Source organism: Clytia hemisphaerica, unplaced genomic scaffold, assembly GCF_902728285.1.
Source record: "Clytia hemisphaerica strain Z4C2 unplaced genomic scaffold, Clytia hemisphaerica genome assembly, whole genome shotgun sequence".
Lineage (NCBI taxonomy): Eukaryota > Metazoa > Cnidaria > Hydrozoa > Leptothecata > Clytiidae > Clytia > Clytia hemisphaerica.
This window is the reverse complement of record NW_027104076.1, coordinates 992,234-1,010,299: the sequence shown is the minus strand read 5'-3', so window position 1 is coordinate 1,010,299 and position 18,066 is coordinate 992,234. Positions and strand designations below refer to the sequence as shown.

General features: G+C 36.1%; 3 protein-coding genes across 3 annotated transcripts; 2 read left to right on the top strand and 1 right to left on the bottom strand.

The window, feature by feature from the left end:
• Positions 1 to 363: 363 nt before the first annotated feature.
• LOC136812609 (zinc finger protein ZIC 3-like) lies at positions 364 to 3,966 on the bottom strand. The gene is made up of 5 exons (XM_067069142.1): positions 3,831 to 3,966; positions 2,386 to 2,605; positions 1,873 to 1,948; positions 1,274 to 1,331; positions 364 to 580 (listed from the first exon to the last, which is right to left on the bottom strand). The coding sequence occupies exons 1-5, from the start codon at positions 3,898 to 3,900 to the stop codon at positions 399 to 401; spliced, it is 606 nt and encodes a 201-aa protein (XP_066925243.1). The 5' UTR covers positions 3,901 to 3,966; the 3' UTR covers positions 364 to 398.
• A 763-nt stretch (positions 3,967 to 4,729) lies between these two features.
• LOC136812545 (uncharacterized) lies at positions 4,730 to 9,760 on the top strand. The gene is made up of 5 exons (XM_067069073.1): positions 4,730 to 5,316; positions 5,747 to 5,818; positions 6,092 to 6,660; positions 7,479 to 7,967; positions 9,715 to 9,760. The coding sequence occupies exons 1-5, from the start codon at positions 4,837 to 4,839 to the stop codon at positions 9,758 to 9,760; spliced, it is 1,656 nt and encodes a 551-aa protein (XP_066925174.1). The 5' UTR covers positions 4,730 to 4,836.
• A 7,042-nt stretch (positions 9,761 to 16,802) lies between these two features.
• On the top strand, positions 16,803 to 17,789 carry LOC136812544 (uncharacterized). The gene has a single exon (XM_067069072.1). It carries the CDS (start codon positions 16,803 to 16,805, stop codon positions 17,787 to 17,789), a length of 987 nt encoding a protein of 328 aa, XP_066925173.1.
• Positions 17,790 to 18,066: the final 277 nt, after the last annotated feature.

Below are 18,066 nucleotides of genomic sequence, written 5' to 3'. Positions count from 1 at the left end.
GACACACGGACACACGGTCATTATTGGTCCAAATATTTGTTTGATCCTTTTGAATTTGATCCTTTAATATGTCTTTTTCTTTCAATCTTAGCTTATTGCTTTCAAAATAAGAAAAAAAAATCATAAGTGTAATGTTGATAAATCGTACACACCAAGCCAAGTTCATTATGCAGACACAAGAAACGGCATTAAATATGTCGATATAGATGGAAAAAAATTCTTGTTTGAAAAATACCCCAGAGAAAATTTTCGTCGGGGAAAAATGACTAAAATTTTAGTAAGTGACAAATATTTTCCCCGACGAAGCTTTCCCCGATAAATGGGGAATTTTTTTTTGATTTAAATTAATAGTTAAATTTTCTGATTTTTCTGATTTTTCTTGTGATTTTTTTAAATATTTAATGGGCGCGCTTCTTGTGTTTATTTAACGAATTTGCGTAATCGTACGATAGATCACAGACATCGCACTTATATGATTTTCTTTTATTGTGCACTCGATGATGTTTCGACCGATTGCTTGAATTCGCATATTCTTTCCCGCACCCAGCAAATTTGCATCTCCATTTTCCTTTTTCAACACCTAAAAGAAAAAGAAATGTAACTGTAAATTCATCTATAAAACACGAAATTAGTCTCCAAAATTATCCCGAATATCATTTCTTATCTCCTTCATCTTAAAAGAATTTCATAATTTCTTTGAAGACAAGGGGACTTTTAAAAATAGTAATCTCAAACATAAACGTCTTCAACTTCATCAACTTGGCTATTTTCAATATACCCTGCTTGCCCGGTTTGAGCCCCTGGAGTTCCTTTTCAATTTTGAGATTAGCGTTTTTAAGAATATGGACAATTTAAACTAGTCTGATTCGCAGACCTCAATAAAACCCAGAGGCGTAGTCACGAATTTTCGTTTAGGGGGGGGGGCAAGATTGGAAAAAATTCGACCTTTTTTGAAGGATAAAATTTTTCTTGTGATTTCAGCGTCGCAGGCGTAAATTTTTCATCTAAGAAAGCTCAAGTATAGGAAGCATGATTCTTAGAGGATACCAGCATCCTAATATTTTCCAGGAACAACCTGGAACAACCCATTGTGAAAAGGTCGAATAGAGGGGCAAATATCAAAATACCCTTGATACAAAATTGGAGGAAAAAGATTTATTTTGAAACTGCAACTAACCAGAGTGGCGTTTCAGGTGCACCAGAAACTTAGCTTTCGTTTCGAAAGTACTTTTACACTCGCTCCAGGAACACACAAAAATTGGCTTCGCATGACAGCCGATTAGGTGTTCCTGGAGCTCTTCTGATGTCTCCATCAATGCTTTGCAATTTTTCTAAAAAGAAAGGAATATTAAAATTATAACTGCGGTGGTACTTCAAAAAGTAATAAAATTTGCCGTGGTGATTCAGTAGCTTGACTGTACGGACTAAAGCTCCAGAAGGGGATGTCCTTTTCAGAAGCCTTGTCTCACAACTTTCTGCAAAAAATTTCCCCAATGTATGAGTCTTAAGGAAGGTCAATTCCCGCCAACCCATTTGGTTACGACCTGTCCCCCGGGAAAACTACAACGAATTTACTGGTACGGCGCAAATTTCCTAAAAAAACTCCCATAACGCCCTTAGGAAATTGAAAGAAAAAAGACCCCCCTTACAAAAATTTTTGAAAGTCTCAGACCCCCTAAGGATAGGGGGTAGAATCTATGTTTATGTTTCAAAAAAAAAATCATGAAAATCTTTCACCATTTTCAAGCGTGTTCAAAGGGTTAAGATAAGTCTTATGTTCACAGAAAATGAAGATTTGGTTATTAAATTTTATGTAGCACAGCATTTTGGTAAAAACAAAATTTGTAAACTGAATTATGCATATAGACTTACATTAGGGTCATGAGCAGCCTTTCGCTCTTTGCATTCTCGTATTGCTAACAACATCTTTTTACGTGGTCCAAATTTACTAAGAACAAAAAAATGGTTGTAAAGGTAAACAAAAATATTCTGCGAATGTCTCAAACTTTGACACAAGAAATATTAGAACATGCTGGTGATAAGAAGAAGTGATTGTGATTGTGATAACCATAGCTGCAAAATCTCATTTGATTTCAGTATTTTTTTTTACTTCTTCTGCTCATAAACTTTCATTGACAAGAAAAGAGCGATTCATACGAACCAAGTAGCCAGTATCAAATTGTTCGTAAAGTTTTTGAGTACATTGTACCGTAACACTCTCTAAACCCTTCAGGGTTTGGGTCAAGGAGCTTATTTCTCCTCAAGGGACCACAAATCTTACGGGGCATTCGAATTTTTTTGAAAACGGGGCATCCAATTAACGAGCGTAGACCATACAAGGCTGAAGTTGCTTCAAAAATCAAACGAGAAAATATTACAACTTACTCAATGCCCAATTCTTTCAAATCGTTATCGCACAACTCCAAAAACGTTGCTACATCCAACGCTTCACCTTCCAGCTTCGGTAAATACATTTGAAGATTGTATTCTGCTAGCAGTTCACCCAACGTGTCTGGTAGTTTGGGCGGAAGGGGGCTGATGGGTGGATTCTGATTAAAAGCGTCGATAGTATACGAATTTGTATACCTTTTTTGATTGGGCGGTTCTAAAAGCAGAAAAGAATTACAAATTATTAAACATTGAATTTTTAGTGAACTAACTCTCCAGGCCAAATTTCATATCAGAATGCAAAATTTATTAACGCATTGCGCAATCTACAAAGATTATTTTACAGTCAAGGGTCTTCAGTAATTAGCGGCTATAATTAGAGTCATCTTCAATTCCAAATTCTAAGACAAGAGGGGTGCAAACTTTGTTGTAGGAGAGTAGATTTTTATGACAAAGCAATTATCTATTCATAGTATATAAAGATAATTACTATGTCATAAAACTGTAATTTGCACTCTTGTCCTTTGGACTTATGGCCAGACTATGTCAATTGAACGAAAAAATCTCACTCAAAATCTATCTCTTTTTCAATATTGTAATTCTTAGAAAATTTTCAAAATTGTAATTCTTTCTTGGTTTTCAAAATCTATTTTCTGGAATATGCAATAGAATTATTCTTGTCATTAATCGAAGGTATTGAAGACTTATCAAAGCTTATCGAATCTAAATCGAAACTTATCAAACATTTATCCAAGTTATCGAACATTATCGAATTAATCAAAGGTAATCAAACTAATTGAGAAAAACCTTGGAAAATTCGATTAATTCGATTACAGCTCGATAGTTTCGATTAATCGAAGCCTAATCGAAGTATTAATTTCGATTAGTTTCGATAAGATAAATTCGATTAAAAATAGAATTTGATTTTGTTCGGTAGATTACGCCTGGATTTTACCATCAAATTGGCCTAGTTTATTCAGTTAGGGATACCAAACGTATACGGCGAGTTTCTCAAAATTAACATAATACGGCATTTTAAAAATAAAATGGACGGTGAATGATTTCTTTTTCTCGGTGAAAACTTTTCTCTTATGTTTAACTTTGTTAGAAAGTAAAACAATTCTGTGAATGGACATTTTAAAGTTGTGAATGGGCCCTTAACATTGGGATTTGACACGAACCAAACAACAACAATCAATATGCTGATATGGGCCTGCCTAACCAATGCAAACAATAGCCAAAATTAGAGCTGCTAATAAAGAAAAAAATGTGTAATCTGAGCAGGCAATTTGAAACAAAATGTAAACAAATGATGTCATCAAGAATCTGTCTATAATTACAGTGGTGCACACGTGCAAAAAAGACAAGCTGACAAAAAACCTCCAACCATATCTCTCCAATCCAGTAACCAGTGGACTTTGTAAAAATAACACAAGACTTACCATTTAGTCGGTTTATGGCTCCTACTCCACGTTTCTTCTGAGAAAGTTCTTGCGATATTGAATTCATCATTGTTGTGCTTGCTTGTGTTTGCGGTTAGAGCTTGTAGCACTGATAATGGCGGTTCACACCAGAGAGTTAAGCCGACGGGGCTTGGGTACTAAATTAAAATTTCGCTTGCTGAAAGAAAAGTCTAGCTTGCTGAAGAAATCTACTAGCTATTATTTGAAACATCAAAACAATTATTATCTAGCGCCGCCGTCGCACCTTGGCTAAAGTAATGAAAAACAGCAATTCAATTCAATTCAATTCAAAGTAATTTATTCGCCTGCATATCATTAAAAATTTACATATTTTAAGTTTGTATAAATTAGGGGAGGAATGCAGGCCAGGAGTCCATCCAATAGACTAGACTTTGGTATCTAATCAAATGGAATGAACACCTGGTCGCGTGAGCTGGTCATGTCGAATATCATTATGGGAGGTATCTTAAGGGTTATTAAAACTATTTAAACATTAACAATCAGAATAAAAACAATGTTTACATCTAACCATAAATAAACAATAAAAAAAGGAAAAAATAATAACAATGCATACAAAAAAATATGACATCAACTATTGAAAAACCTGAAAAATATTAATTGTCATTGTATGTGAATTTCAAGGTTTTGTAGAGATGAACTTTCATTTTCAAGGTATGCGAGAGGATTAGATGTGAAGGAAGTCTCTAACCTTCTTTTTGATCGTATATTCAGATAATGGTCTAAGATCAGTCTTTGTATGTAATAATAGTTGGTTCCAAATTAAAAGTGATTGATATTTTATGGATCTCAATCCAAAGTTGAGTGTTTTTGCATTCTAGCGTACAAGTGCTTTAGCGATCATTGTAAAAAACTCGAAATGCAAAATGACAAAATGGTAGTCAGCAGTCAGTATAGTTGATTCACTTTTCGCTTGAACGAACTGCTGAGTTGCAAAATTTTGCAAAAGTTTCTCCCAAAATATGTGATGGAAGGATTTGCTTGCGACAACTGCAATTTTGAATCACAAACATTGAAACTTTTGTTGCGTCATATTTACTGTTCACACAGCCAAAGTTTGAATTTCAGAACTAAGTGTACTCTCTGTGAGCTTTACTTTACGAAACATAACTCACTATATAAGCATACATTGAGACATCACAGAGAACTGTTTAATGCTGGGATTTGTGCAGATGCAGATCAAAATTTACAGGAAAATGAACGTTATGTTGAGCAGGAAAATCATGAAGATGATTTTATTAATCAAGACTACCATGATGATCATAATGATGACAGTGAAAAAGATGATGACAGTAGCTTAAACGAGACACTCTCCTCAACAGAACTTTCAGATCATGAAGATACAGAAAATTCAGGATTTTCTGATGACAGTAGTGATGAAGCAAGTGATTTTGATGAGGATGATATGGATATACCTCCTGAAAACATACACGAAGAGGAAGATCAGGTAGCTTTAGGGTGGGCTCAATATCAAAATATAATCTAGCTGTATTAATTATCCATACTGTAGTCCTTTTGAATAGTTTTGCTTAATACTTGAGTCCAACTGCTGTAATGAGTCCCGGACAAGGAATAATTATTGAAATTATAACACTCACTTATTGCTGACATAAGCATGGGTGCGCATCAAGAGGAAAAAACTTTTTATTACCGAATAATACCTTTAGGGTAGAATTTTCAGATTTTCATCTCCGTTCAATGTATTTCTTAGACAAAATCTTGTCACTCAGGAATTATTCAGCTTAACGACAGATGTATTTCCAAATGTAAGCCACAAAATGCTCTCACTCTATGAGCAAATTTGTGGCTGACTGTAAAAATGTCACAAAACAGGGGTTAATTTTTGATTAGCATCCATTGTGTTTTCTATTTTCAAGGACGACCCAGATTTGAAAGAAGCCTGTTGTTCCTTTATATTAAAAGTCAAAGATAAGCACAATCTTTCGCAGGTAAGACTGTATGTTTTATGGTAACTTAGAGAGGTTCCACTAATTTCATGTTATAAACCATTCATAATAACACAATAAATTTTCGCAATTTTCGTGTATTTTGGCCATTTTCGCGAAATTTTGTTCACGCAAAATTTTTAACATTGCAATTTTTGCCAAAACCCCTCCGGAAAATGAAACAAGTACATACGGTGAAAAACAGGCTGATTCGCAAAATTTTGTCCACTTGAAAATTTAATCCACTTAAGGTCAAAGGTGTTTTTAATATTTTAGGTGTCATTGGAGTCGATCATGGAGAGTACAAAATATCTATCAACCATTTCAAACCATTTATTGAAGGAGAAAATCAAAGGCGTACTTGAGAGGCACAATTTTCCACACATACAAGAGACTGAAAATGTATTCGATGAAAACCCTGGGCTTTTTGAGGGCCTTGAGACATTACCGTTACAAAATCGCTACATCGCCGAACATTACGATTTGTTATCTTTCAAAGAAATCTTTCTGGGAAACAAGATGAAGTATAAAAAGAAAGGTTCTAAACAGGTGATTGCCGAAGATCAAGATACGTTCATTTACATTCCAATCATTGAAAGTCTACATCAGTTATTAAAGGATTCAATGATGAGAAAAGAACTGTTGCGGGAACCGCAAGCTAGTGCAAAAGATGTTTTATTTGATTTTCAAGATGGTGAACTGTTCCAAAATGACAAATACTTCCAAGATCACAAAGATGCTATCGCTTTGATTATTTTTCATGACGAAATTGAAGTGTGCAATCCATTAGGAAGCAAAGCCGGAAAGCATAAATTAGATCTATACTACTATAGGGGGGGGGGGGCGTACGAGGTTTTGAATTACCGTCATCCCGGCCATTTTTTTGAAAATCACCGTTATCCCGTCCAAATATTTCGAAAATACCGGTCCCGCTGTTTTTTCCATAAAATTCTAAAGACTAGAAGTCAAAAATTCGGCAAAATGGAATAGAATGTGTATGAGGTCGATCACTATTTTTGTATTTTGTTTCGATTGCAAAATTTCAGCCTAATCAGACAATTTTATAAGTTTCTAGTCTGCCCCAAAGTTTAGCCTCGTAAAATTCGAATCTTTGTCTGGTTTATCCTAGGCTACGGTCATTATCTCCTGCGCTCCGGACGTAAAACTTCTTCTCTTCGAAGAGATGCTCAAGTGGAACAAAGGAGATATGACATAGCCTAGTTTCTCCGCGAACAAAACATTTTCATAGGATGGAACCGGGCTTTATAAAGCCCCGTGCACATCTGCATTAACGTTTCAAATAAGGTTTTTTATGAAATGTAAGATCCTTATTTTTTGGGTGTTCTTCGCGTTTTTTCACCTTTGCTGACTCCTGTGACAAGCTTTTTTATAGTCCGAAAATCTTATGTACACCGTCTACGTATCGCTTTTACCGAAATACCGTTGTTTTTTATGAGAATTACCTCATCCCGGACGAAAAATCAGGTGTTTTACCGTCACCGTGGCTCTTGCAAAATACCGTTTCCCGAACACTTTTTATCGTTTTTACCGCTTCCCGGCCCTAAATTAGGCCTTATCCCGAATACCGCAAGATCGTACGCCCCCCACACTATACGGTTGCAAATCTTTCTCCGAAGTTTCGTTCTCGACATTCTGCTGTTAGACTATTAGCCATTGCAAAAAGCACCCTTGTGAAGCAATACGGTGTAAATAGCATTTTGAAACCAATTGTCGATGACTTGAAAACCCTTTACAATGGGGTAGACTTGACATGTGGAAATGTTGTTGTGAAAGTATTCGGAAAAGTTTTTGTCTGCACAGGGGACACACTTGGACAACATTTGTGGGCAGGATTTAAGGAAGGAGTTGGAGTTTCATTCCAAAAATGCCGGCATTGTTACATCGACTTTGATACGATGCAAACTACATTTGAGGAAGATAGTGAAACATTGCGAAACAAAGCAAGTTATGAAAGAGAAGCAGATATGGTCGAAAATTCAGTAAATGTAGCAGTTCGAGAAACATTTAGTTTGCTTTTTGGCATTAATAATAAAACAATTTTATCATCTCTTCCTGAATACGACGTAAGCAAACAAATGCCGCAAGATATAATGCACACTATAGCAGAGGGCGTGTTACAGTATGAGACAAGGTTGGTTTTACTTAACTTGATCAAGGCCAATCAAATAACATTAGAGCAATTAAACAGTGCCATAGCGAGTCATAACTATGGCTACACAGAAACTTCGGATAAACCTCCTCCACTCAAGGAAACAGTTTTTACCAAGGATGGCTATAAACTCAAATATAATGCCTCTCAGGCTAGACTTTTCCTTCGGCTTTTGCCATTTTATTTAGCCCCTTTTGTTGATGCTGATGACGTTTATTACGTCTTTTTAATTAATTTGTTGGAGATTGTGCAAATGATTTATAGCCCAGTTATAATGAAAATTACAGTACCTGCTTTAAAAAAGATGATTTCAGATCACCTCAAACAATTTAAACAATTATTTCCAAACAGCAACATAATTCCGAAGCAGCACTACACGATTCACATCCCAAGTCAAATTCTTCTTTTGGGACCAGCAATAAGATCGTCCTGCTACAGTTTTGAAGCGACCCATAAGTATTTTAAGAAAATTGCCCAAAAGCAAAACTCTAAAAACATTTGTCTATCACTTGCAAAGAGATACCAACGGCTTAATTGCGTTGACTTCGATTTAAAACAAGACACACCACAGAATCACCCACTTTTTTCCAAGTCAATGGAGCATGGTGTAGTGCGATCGGTAGGAGTTGAGGCTAAGAACAACCTCCGTTTGGCTTTTGATAAATTCTCCCTTTTGCCAGGAGTAGAACTTAAAGACGTTTACACTCTTAGTTGGACAGTTTTACATGGTACAAAGTATGCTATTGGTGGCCACGTGATGATTTCAGTGAGTGAAAATCCAATCAAACCAATATTCGGTAAAATTACAAGGATATGGCTTGTTAGTGGATACGTTTATTTTGAATTACAATATTTAAAGACTGTACAGTTTGAACAAAATTTTCAGGCATATTTGGTTGAAAACACAAACCACGTTGTTTATTGTTGCTATGAAGGATTAGTGGACTACCTCTTAGGGGGTCTAAAACTTAATTTTAAGCAGTAACACCTAATTATGTCATCTGGCCACCTGTCAGATGACGTCATCAGGTGGCTGGGCAAAAAATTATTTTTTTCGAAGTTTTCAAAATCTGATGATTCCATCGGAAAGAACATGAAATTCTGATGAAAATTCTCAACCAGAATAAGGGCTTTCAAACATCTTTTTTTCACTCAATTTTTTGAATTTTTTTTGAAAAAGCCGTGGATTATTTTCCTAAAATAAATTCATGTGGAAAGGTGTTGCCGCGTAAAGACTCGCGTAAGGCCACACTCAGATTTTTGTAATTCTCCGAACGATTTCCAGAATTTTTTTGAAAAATGTCTCTACTAGCTACCCCTCCCCCCTACCCTGAATGTCAGAGGTCGAGTTTTCAAAGAAAATATCAACCTCTGACGACAAAGTGTAGAGATTTTATCGCGCATGTGTCAATCTAATAGCTATAAAAAGAATCAAAGATGAAGAGCAAATTTTACCATATTAATGTCTAGTAGACTGTATCAATATACATGTTTACTATTGATGAATTCCCTAGAAGCCTCCAAGTGTAATTGAAATGAATTTTGTTCAAAAGAAATCTTTTACATGATTCCCAAGTGTATAATAGTAATTACTAAACTATCAATTATAGTAATGTTACGTCAATGGAATCAAAATAATAGAAAGACTTTTATGTTATGATTCTCTATCACTGACTCTTTTGTGGACTTTTGTGAAAGCATTTGGGATGATTTCTTGTTATGTTTTCAGCGACGGGAATTACAATGTCAACTTTGAACTTAATCCAAGATCTTAGATTGTCGTCATGGTTACTTATTGTTTTCGTTGATGCGCGATGAATAGAATCGCGATTGGTCGTCACAGCCTACAATTTGATTGTAGCTGTGACTTTCACGGTACCTCCCCCCTCCTCAATGCCAAAAGCAAACTTTTACATTGCTAACTATTTTAAAACTATGCGCTTTTTTAAACAAAAACATGCAAGCAAATAGTCAAACCTAAATGTATTCAGTTCTATGTATGCCAGTATCTTTGCTTTTAATCTGAAGCTAACAAGATCAAAGCAATTCTTTTTAAACTGCCTTTAAAAAGAATGACTGCTTGGCCCCCATCTCTGCAGTTATAGGGAAGTTTAAGAAATTTGACAACAAAAACTATCCAGTAAAAACCACAAACACCATACACCTCAAGTCCTAGATATACACCAGGGAAGGACCGACTGAAAGATAGCAAATAAGAATCACTCACGACAGCCTAAAAATGCTTTTCAATTCGAATAAATAATGGGTGACAAACCTTTTTGAAGAATCCTGTGTTATAAAAAATACCCTACCGAAGTCTCTCTGCTTTCATGGTCACTTCTCTTCCTTGTTGCTGGAACAATCAAACCCTCACTTTGATGATGCTTGAAAACGTGGTAAACGAGTTAAAATATTCAAATTTCCTCCATGCAAAGTTCGATATCCGATTGCAGTAGACATACCTGATTGTGTTGAAGTTTGATGTCTCTCTTAGCAGATGGTGGAGTGTGGATGATAGGATTCAATTCTTTGGGTACATTTGAATTTGCTGGAGGGGGATCTTTAGGGTGGTCTTCCATAGTCTGTTGATGGTTGGTAAGGTTTGTTGAGGACTCGTCTTGATTTGTGGTGTTTGGAGACTGATCATGCTGAATGACGTCATCTGCAGGTAACACGGGCAATTGGTCGGTTTCTGGTGATTGCTCCATTGATAATCTGGTGGTCTTCTGTATCGTGGTGAGACTGAGTTGACATATCAAGTGGTGCTTTTCGACCGTCCGATGCGTAAATTGCAAAGTCAAATCGCGGGAGGTTACGTCTCGGGCGGTCTGTCATGAACGTCAATGGTACTTGTGTGAACAGTTGAATATAGTTGAACACGGTTTCTGTTTGAATGTAGTCGAATTAGATTTCGGCAAGATAGATAAACTTGAGTTGACTAAGCAACGTTTGTAACATTTAATGAAGATTCTTGAAGAAGCGTAGCGCTCAAACTAAAATACAAAATTGAATGACTAATAAATAAACTGAAAATATGACAATGTGTGAAAAAAGTTTAAGTCCGAAAAATCGAGTGAAAATGACTAAGTATGATGAAAAATTGACTAAGTATGAAAAATTAGTATTGAATTCATATAGATTGATTAACAAAAAATAATTGAAAAATAAGGCTTGATTGAGTAATTGAAAATTGAAAACGTTTAACTAAAAATGAAAAATGAGAAAATCCAAGATGGCCGCCAAGACCATGTGGCTGACCTAAGCCTAACCTAACCTAAGGTGACTTGAGGCAAGGACACACTTGGATGAAACAAAAGGCTGAAAGAAACCAAAAGCAAAAGCAAACAAGAAAGCTTACCAGCTGCCATATGGAATCTTGCTGAGTGATGAAACAATATGGCTATCTGATAGCTGAGTTGAACATTCAAATGTTTGAGTATAGTTGAGTGAATCAAAAATTATTAGCTTAGAAAGATGACATCCTGACTTGACCAAGGTCAGGTGTCAACTGTGTCAATTCTCAAAAAGTGGGTGTGGTCAAAAAAGTGAGCCATGCTGTGGTGTGAAAAGTCACCAAAAAGTGATGATGTCATCATGTCAAAATCAAAACAAATATGGTAACCTAAAAATGTAAACAAAGCTACCAAACTACGAAATATGAAAATTATAAAATAAATGAAATTTCTAAGAAAATATATTGACTTATCTTACAAAAATTTCCTATCAAAAGTTATGAGGGTCCAAAGGTTTTCGATGACGTCATCATAAGCCTTTCCAGGAAAAACTGAAAAAGCTCATAATTTTCGAGCCAGTTTACCAAAATTGATGTTTTTTATATGGATTCATGTCAGAATTCGGCGCTCTTTCTGATGGTGTTGCTTTTAAACAGCATCAAAAGCTTTAAAAGATACGAAATATTCAAAATTAATTTTTCACTGTGTTTGCTTGCGAGAATAGTGCAGAGTTTTGCGTTGAAAATCTTGAAATCTAATTTTGGAATATTTTGTGCATTTTGAAACTTTTGTTGATTGTTTGGGCAGCACCATCATAAACATAAAGAGCACAGAAATTTTATATGCTGATTATGGAAACCCAGGTCTAAGTATTTTCAGAGAATTTTAAAAAAGAATTACAGTGGGGCAGTATCAGCTTTCGATACCTTTAAAAAAGACCTGTTTTAGGCAGTCGAGAAGGACCAATTTTCAAAAATTTTCTCCCGTCGGCGCCAACCATGGTGGCGCCTCCTTAGTGAGTAAAGCATGGTCTTCCCTCCACGACACAAAAAATTTTCACCGTACCACCTCTTAGGAGCATGCGGCGTCTCTGTTTATCAAAAGAAAAGATGATTTTCTGTCGTTTAAGGCAATAAAAAAATTTTTGACAAATTTTCAACATAAGCCCCTGGAAATTTGCCAGTTTTTAATTTAGCAACCTCGTCCCAGTCTCCAAAAACCTTTAAAACTCGATATTTCGGCTTCAGATTTTCGTAGAAATAAAAGTGACCCCATTTTCGAACGCAGAATTTTTTCCTCTTTCCAATAAAATTGGTTTTTAAAATTCAAAAATAACTTTTTAGTTTAGTTTTTTTCAAAAAACTGCCAAAAAAGGGACTGGGAACGAGTTTTGAAAATTTTAAAATTTTGAATTTTTTTTGGAATTTATATTTATAGATATTTATAAATATCCATTGGTTTGGCAACATAAAAAGAGTATATAAGCTAAAGTGAGGCTAGTGGGAGAATATTGACCGTATTTTACCGCCGTGGTCTTTCAAAATACACATTTTCTTGGAAATAGCAAGAGATTCTCCATTCATTCATTCATTCGTTCGTTCGTTCATCCATTCATTCATTCATTCATTCATTCATTCAATTATTCATTTTGAAAAAAACATGAGCAAATAAAAATGTGGAGGAAAATGTAAGTCATGAAATTTTTAAAAAACTTGGAATTAGCAGAACAGTGTAAGAGAAGATTCAGAATTTATGCTGTCCGTGTTGACACAGGTTTTGAAGAATTTCTGTAATGTATTCATATCTGTTTAGTTTAAAAGCCAAAACGAGGAATTTACCTCCTTCTCAAAAAACATGTCTTACACGTTTTTTTTATAAAGAACACGTTTATAAGGAACTCGAGGCTGAAAATGGTCCAAAGAATAAGGAATTGTTAAGGAACTGCTCAGGCTGAGAATAAGTGGATTTGAAAATAATGTAACTTATTGGGACTAATTTGACCAAATTTTGATCTTTCAAGGGGCAAAAAGTTCAAAATTCCCTATGTCAATAAGGAACTCAATAAGGAACTTTAAGGCTGAAATTCTCTGTAAAAATAAGGAACTCCAGGCTCAGAGCAAAGTTAAGGTTCCTTATAAAAAAAACGTGTATCTTGATAGATTCACACAAAGTTATCACTGGCTCTAAGCCAAATTGGTCTTACATATTTCTATCATAAAAAAGATACAAAAAACACCTTAAAAATTGTATACAAATTTTTTTAATAAGCAACCAGGTTGCTAAGGCTCGAGGCCTTGAACTTGCCAAATTTTTTTTTCACTATTTCGTAAAGTAAAAGCTTTTTAGAAAATCTAACTATGAAAAACGATAGCCCTTGACCCAATAAGCATAAATATGGTATAATATTAGGGGTGGTCAAAATAAATTTTTCAGAAAATGAGCCAGAATGGAGTTGCTTATGAAAAAAATGTGTACTTAATTTTCAATTCTTTAAGGTGGAGTCCTGGTAATTCACCATTTTTTCACTTAAAATGCTCCGATTAAGCTGATTTTTGGACCAGAGGTAGGTTTTTATGAGCAGAATGGGATTTCAACAAAATTTTTGAAATTTTCAATTTTGTGTGACGTCACGAGTCGAAAAACCTCGAAATTAGGGTCAGGAAACGGTATTGCCCTTAACAAAAATTTGAGCTCCGATCTCATGCTACCGGGTGTCCCAGAAAAAAGTTCCGCTCTTTGAAGTGAATTTTCTCGAGTTCTATGAACTTTTAAATAATGAATCTTTTTGCATTGGAAAGAGGAAGGATAAACTTAAATTTTGAGGGGTCATTTATTAAATTAAGTCAACTTGATCAAAAGTTATAGCCTAAATGCTAAAACATCCCTTTTCAAAAAAGTCAAAAAAAGATGAAAAAAGAGGAGATCAAATCATCATAAAGAAAGCACTTTTTTTGCCAATTTATTTACGCTCAAAGTTTTTTCCATGCAGTTTTTTAAGGTGTCTTTATTTTATTGTTAATTCCTTTTCTTTTCTTTGTCTAATTTAACGAGCTCCCATGGGCATAATCAAGGGGCACGATGCTTTTTCGAGCTCCAAACATTCATCAAAATCTTACCAAGAGTTTCCAAAGCTTTTTGTGTCTTTGTCTTACAATGAATTTAATCCCCTCTTTTTTCGTCTTTTTTTGACTTTTTTGAAAAGTGATGTTTTAGCATTTAGGCTATAACTTTTGATCAAGTTGACTTAATTTAATAAGTGACCCCTCAAAATTTAAGTTTATCCTTCCTCTTTCCAATGCAAAAAGATTCATTATTTAAAAGTTCATAGAACTCGAGAAAATTCACTTCAAAGAGCGGAACTTTTTTCTGGGACACCCGGTAGAGGTCGATTGAACTGTTTCAAATTGTTTTATGACAAAGAATTCGTGTATTGAACGAAAGGGTTTAGCTTTAAAGTCATTTAAACGGGCTCCAACTCCAATGAAGCTGAAAGTCTACTTTTTCATAAAATGGTGATTTTCGACCCCCTCATAGGATACTGAAGACTCTGTAACCCAAACATTATGCACCATTATGAATTTTTCTTTCGTTCAAAACACGCCCATATAAGGCCACTAACTGCTTGCAAAAATTCAAGCTCTGTGCTTTACCAAGTAATTTGATATTTTTGTTGAAAGATTCGACTTTGCTAATTTTGGCTGTTTTGAGAAAACAAGCTTTTTCTGCTTTTGCTTTTGAGAACTTCATCTCGAGTTAGTCACAGAGCCACTAGAATCAAGCAATGATCCCATTACTACTTAGAAACACGTGCGGTTAGGCTGCATTGTGTGATCTAGTGAGTGTTACTGTTTTGAGGAGTGTCTCCTAGTGTATCTGGGTTTTATTCATTTGTTGCCCTTTAGTGTTTATTTCGTAATCGTTGAATCGAGTTGGTGGTCGACGTGCCCTGTTTGGTCGATCGATTGGAGGTTGAACTGCTGGAATGTTGACTTGTTGGTATTCTTCAACATGTGGGTGTTCGATGTGTTGCTGAACATCTTCTGCTTGTTGTTCCGCTGTTTCTTCGGCTGGGTCCCAAGTGTAGGCATCTCTGTCAGCGAGTTGCAGGTTCTTGTAGTCTGGTTTCTCTCGACGTGTGAATTGTTTCCATTTCTGGGCATCTCTGGTGAACGTCTGGCGTCCTCTTGTTGCTGTGATCTGGTGTCCTGTGATGGATGTGACTATGTACGGTTCCGGGTCATATGGGGGCTTAGATTTTGTGCTGCGTTGCTTCAGGAGGACTTGGTCGTTGATTTTGATGTTGTGTGGCTTGACGTACCTCTTATTGTTCTTTGCTTCAGTTTGTTTCCTTTTCGCCTCTCGGTCATGTTGTTTTGCGTCTTCTATGTTTCCCCTTGGGCGTATCTGTGGTCCTCGCGGTAGTCGGCTTTGAAATTTGCAACAAATCTTCATGAATGCTTCTGCCAGTCCGTTGGCTTCGGGGTCTTCTGCACTGTGGGTCGGTTGGTGGTCGATACCTGCCCAGGAGGCAGTACCTGAAGTACTCTTGCAGAAGATGGTTTTCATTGCCATTGAATGGTGGTCCATTGTCAGTCTTTAGGCGTTCGCAGTATCGTGTATGCAAAGATTGCATCAAAAGCTTCAATGTTCTGTTCTGCGCCTGTTCCCTTGACGACTGCGACTTCAGGATATCGTGATAGCTCATCGATGACCACTAGCAGGTGGAATCCGTCAGGAGTTGGTCCCCAGTGATCTGCCGAGAGTTTCTGCCATAGTTCTTCCGGTGGTGTAGATGCTATGTTTGGGTCCCTGTGCTTGGTGTCAGTTGCGCCCTGGCATGTAAGGCAACCCCTCACAACTTCCTCGATTCGTTTGTCCATGGATAGGAACCATATTCTTGTTCGTATGAACCTCCCTTTGTCACTGGTGACGTAACGTCGGTGAAAGTAAAACAATAAAAAGGTCTCACCTGCACGGTCCGGGGCTAACCCGGTGTGGCTTCGCTTGGTGAGACGGTTGGCAGTCTCAAGTTCTTTGTCTTGGATCTTGAGGCTTGACCAGTTAATTGTGTTATTGAGTGTATGGTCGTTGCCAGTTGAACAGCCAATTGTTTGTGAGAAGTTGAAAATTCATTTTTACATGCACATTCAACTTTTTCATGCATTACCGGTACCATACAATTTAAACAATATTCACATGATGATACCCAGGTAATATTGGTAGGCAGGAAGATTTAACTTCAATGTACATCTTCAAATAATCTAATATTAACAACCTCTTATCATTGGGTTATCACTTCGGAAAACATGCTCATACAAGCAGGTATTAAAAAATCTTGTATTTAGCTGAAATTTATCCCAAGTTATCAAAATATTCCAGCTCATATACTTGTATACTCGTTTCATTATATACAAACGTCCCAGTGGACGAAGCCATAACGCGTTGTGCAGAATTGTTGTATAGTGGACGCTACCAAAAACCACCTGTGTCAAAAGAGACATTCATTAGGTTAACAGAATTGTGCAGTCTGAATGTTTTAATGCTTACACCTCGTGGATATTACCGCCAAAAGGATGGCCTAGCGATGGGAAGTCCCCCAGCACCGTACTTGGCAAATGGTTGGCTCAGCCAGTTTGATGATCGGATAAGAGGAGAGGCCAAAGTCTTTGGGAGATACATGGATGACGTGTTACGTAACATTAAAGTAGCCCAAATCGAAAGTAAATCAAAAGAAATCAACGAGTTTCATCCAAACTTAAAATTCACGTGTGAGAGAGAAGATAAAGGTAGCATTCCCTTTCTTGACATGAGAATCTTACATTCAGGAGATAAATTAACATCTACATGGTATACGAAAAACACTGATACCGGTTTGACAATGAATTACCATGCACTAGCCCCGTCAAGGTTCAAAAAGTCAAATGTGACAGGAATGGTTCATCGTATTCACCGAGCGTGCAGCACACCTGAACATTTTAAAGCAAGTTTAGAGAAAGCTAAATTGTTGCTGCGAAAGAACCAGTATCCACCATCATTTTATGAGCCCATCATAAAAAAGACAATAGAGAAAATCTCAAAACCTCCACAAGTAGAAGAAGAAGATAAGGAAGAACAACCGGAGTTGAAAAAGTTCTTTATTCGATACAGAGGGAAAGTTACAGAACAGTTCGTAAACGGATTGAAAAAGTCGGGAGCTCCAGTGCAACCCATTTTAACCATCCGAAAATTGAAAACCGTATTACCATCTTTAAAAGCACCTGTTGCAAAGCCATATAAGGGTTGGGTAGTATATCAAATTAATTGTTCACGCTGTCAGTCGTGTTATGTCGGGCAAACGGCCAGGCATCTACTATCCCGTATCCGAGAACACAGGAACGTTAACACACCGGTTGGAAATCATTTTAATAACTGCAATGTTGAACTTACAATGGATGATGTTAAAATAATTGCTCGTTCTAATGTATCAGAATTCCATCTTATGGCCCTAGAGGCCTTATGTATACAAGCCATTAAACCTTCGTTAAACACAAAGGATGAGTACAAAAGTAGGACACTTGTCATAAGAATTTGAATTGCCATGGGTAATTGATCAATTATCAAGAGGATAATTGGTCAATTATCACATGTTAGTTTGAATTTCTTGTGACTGTGTTTGGAAATTGAATTCATTCTCTGAGTTGACTTTTGATCGTTATAGAGAGAAAAAATTGATGTGTGTAAATATTGAATCTTTTTAGCAAGCAGTTTTACTGTATTTTAACATTTTAACTTTTATTTTTTAGACCTGATGATGATACTTAGTATATCGAAATATATTGTCAAACATAAAAAATCACATTGTTGATGAA

Excerpts from the sequence above, each read along its gene's own strand:
- LOC136812609 (XM_067069142.1), bottom strand. The coding sequence starts at position 3,900 with ATGATGAATTCAATATCGCAAGAACTTTCTCAGAAGAAACGTGGAGTA. Across the intron at positions 2,606-3,830 it reads AGCCATAAACCGACTAAATG|AACCGCCCAATCAAAAAAGG; the intron begins GTAAGTCTTGTG and ends TTCTGCTTTTAG. Across the intron at positions 1,332-1,872 it reads AGGCTGCTCATGACCCTAAT|AAAAATTGCAAAGCATTGAT; the intron begins GTAAGTCTATAT and ends CTTTCTTTTTAG.
- LOC136812545 (XM_067069073.1), top strand. The coding sequence starts at position 4,837 with ATGGAAGGATTTGCTTGCGACAACTGCAATTTTGAATCACAAACATTG. Across the intron at positions 5,317-5,746 it reads TACACGAAGAGGAAGATCAG|GACGACCCAGATTTGAAAGA; the intron begins GTAGCTTTAGGG and ends TCTATTTTCAAG. Across the intron at positions 6,661-7,478 it reads TACTATAGGGGGGGGGGGGC|ACTATTAGCCATTGCAAAAA; the intron begins GTACGAGGTTTT and ends TTCTGCTGTTAG.
- LOC136812544 (XM_067069072.1), top strand. The coding sequence starts at position 16,803 with ATGGGAAGTCCCCCAGCACCGTACTTGGCAAATGGTTGGCTCAGCCAG.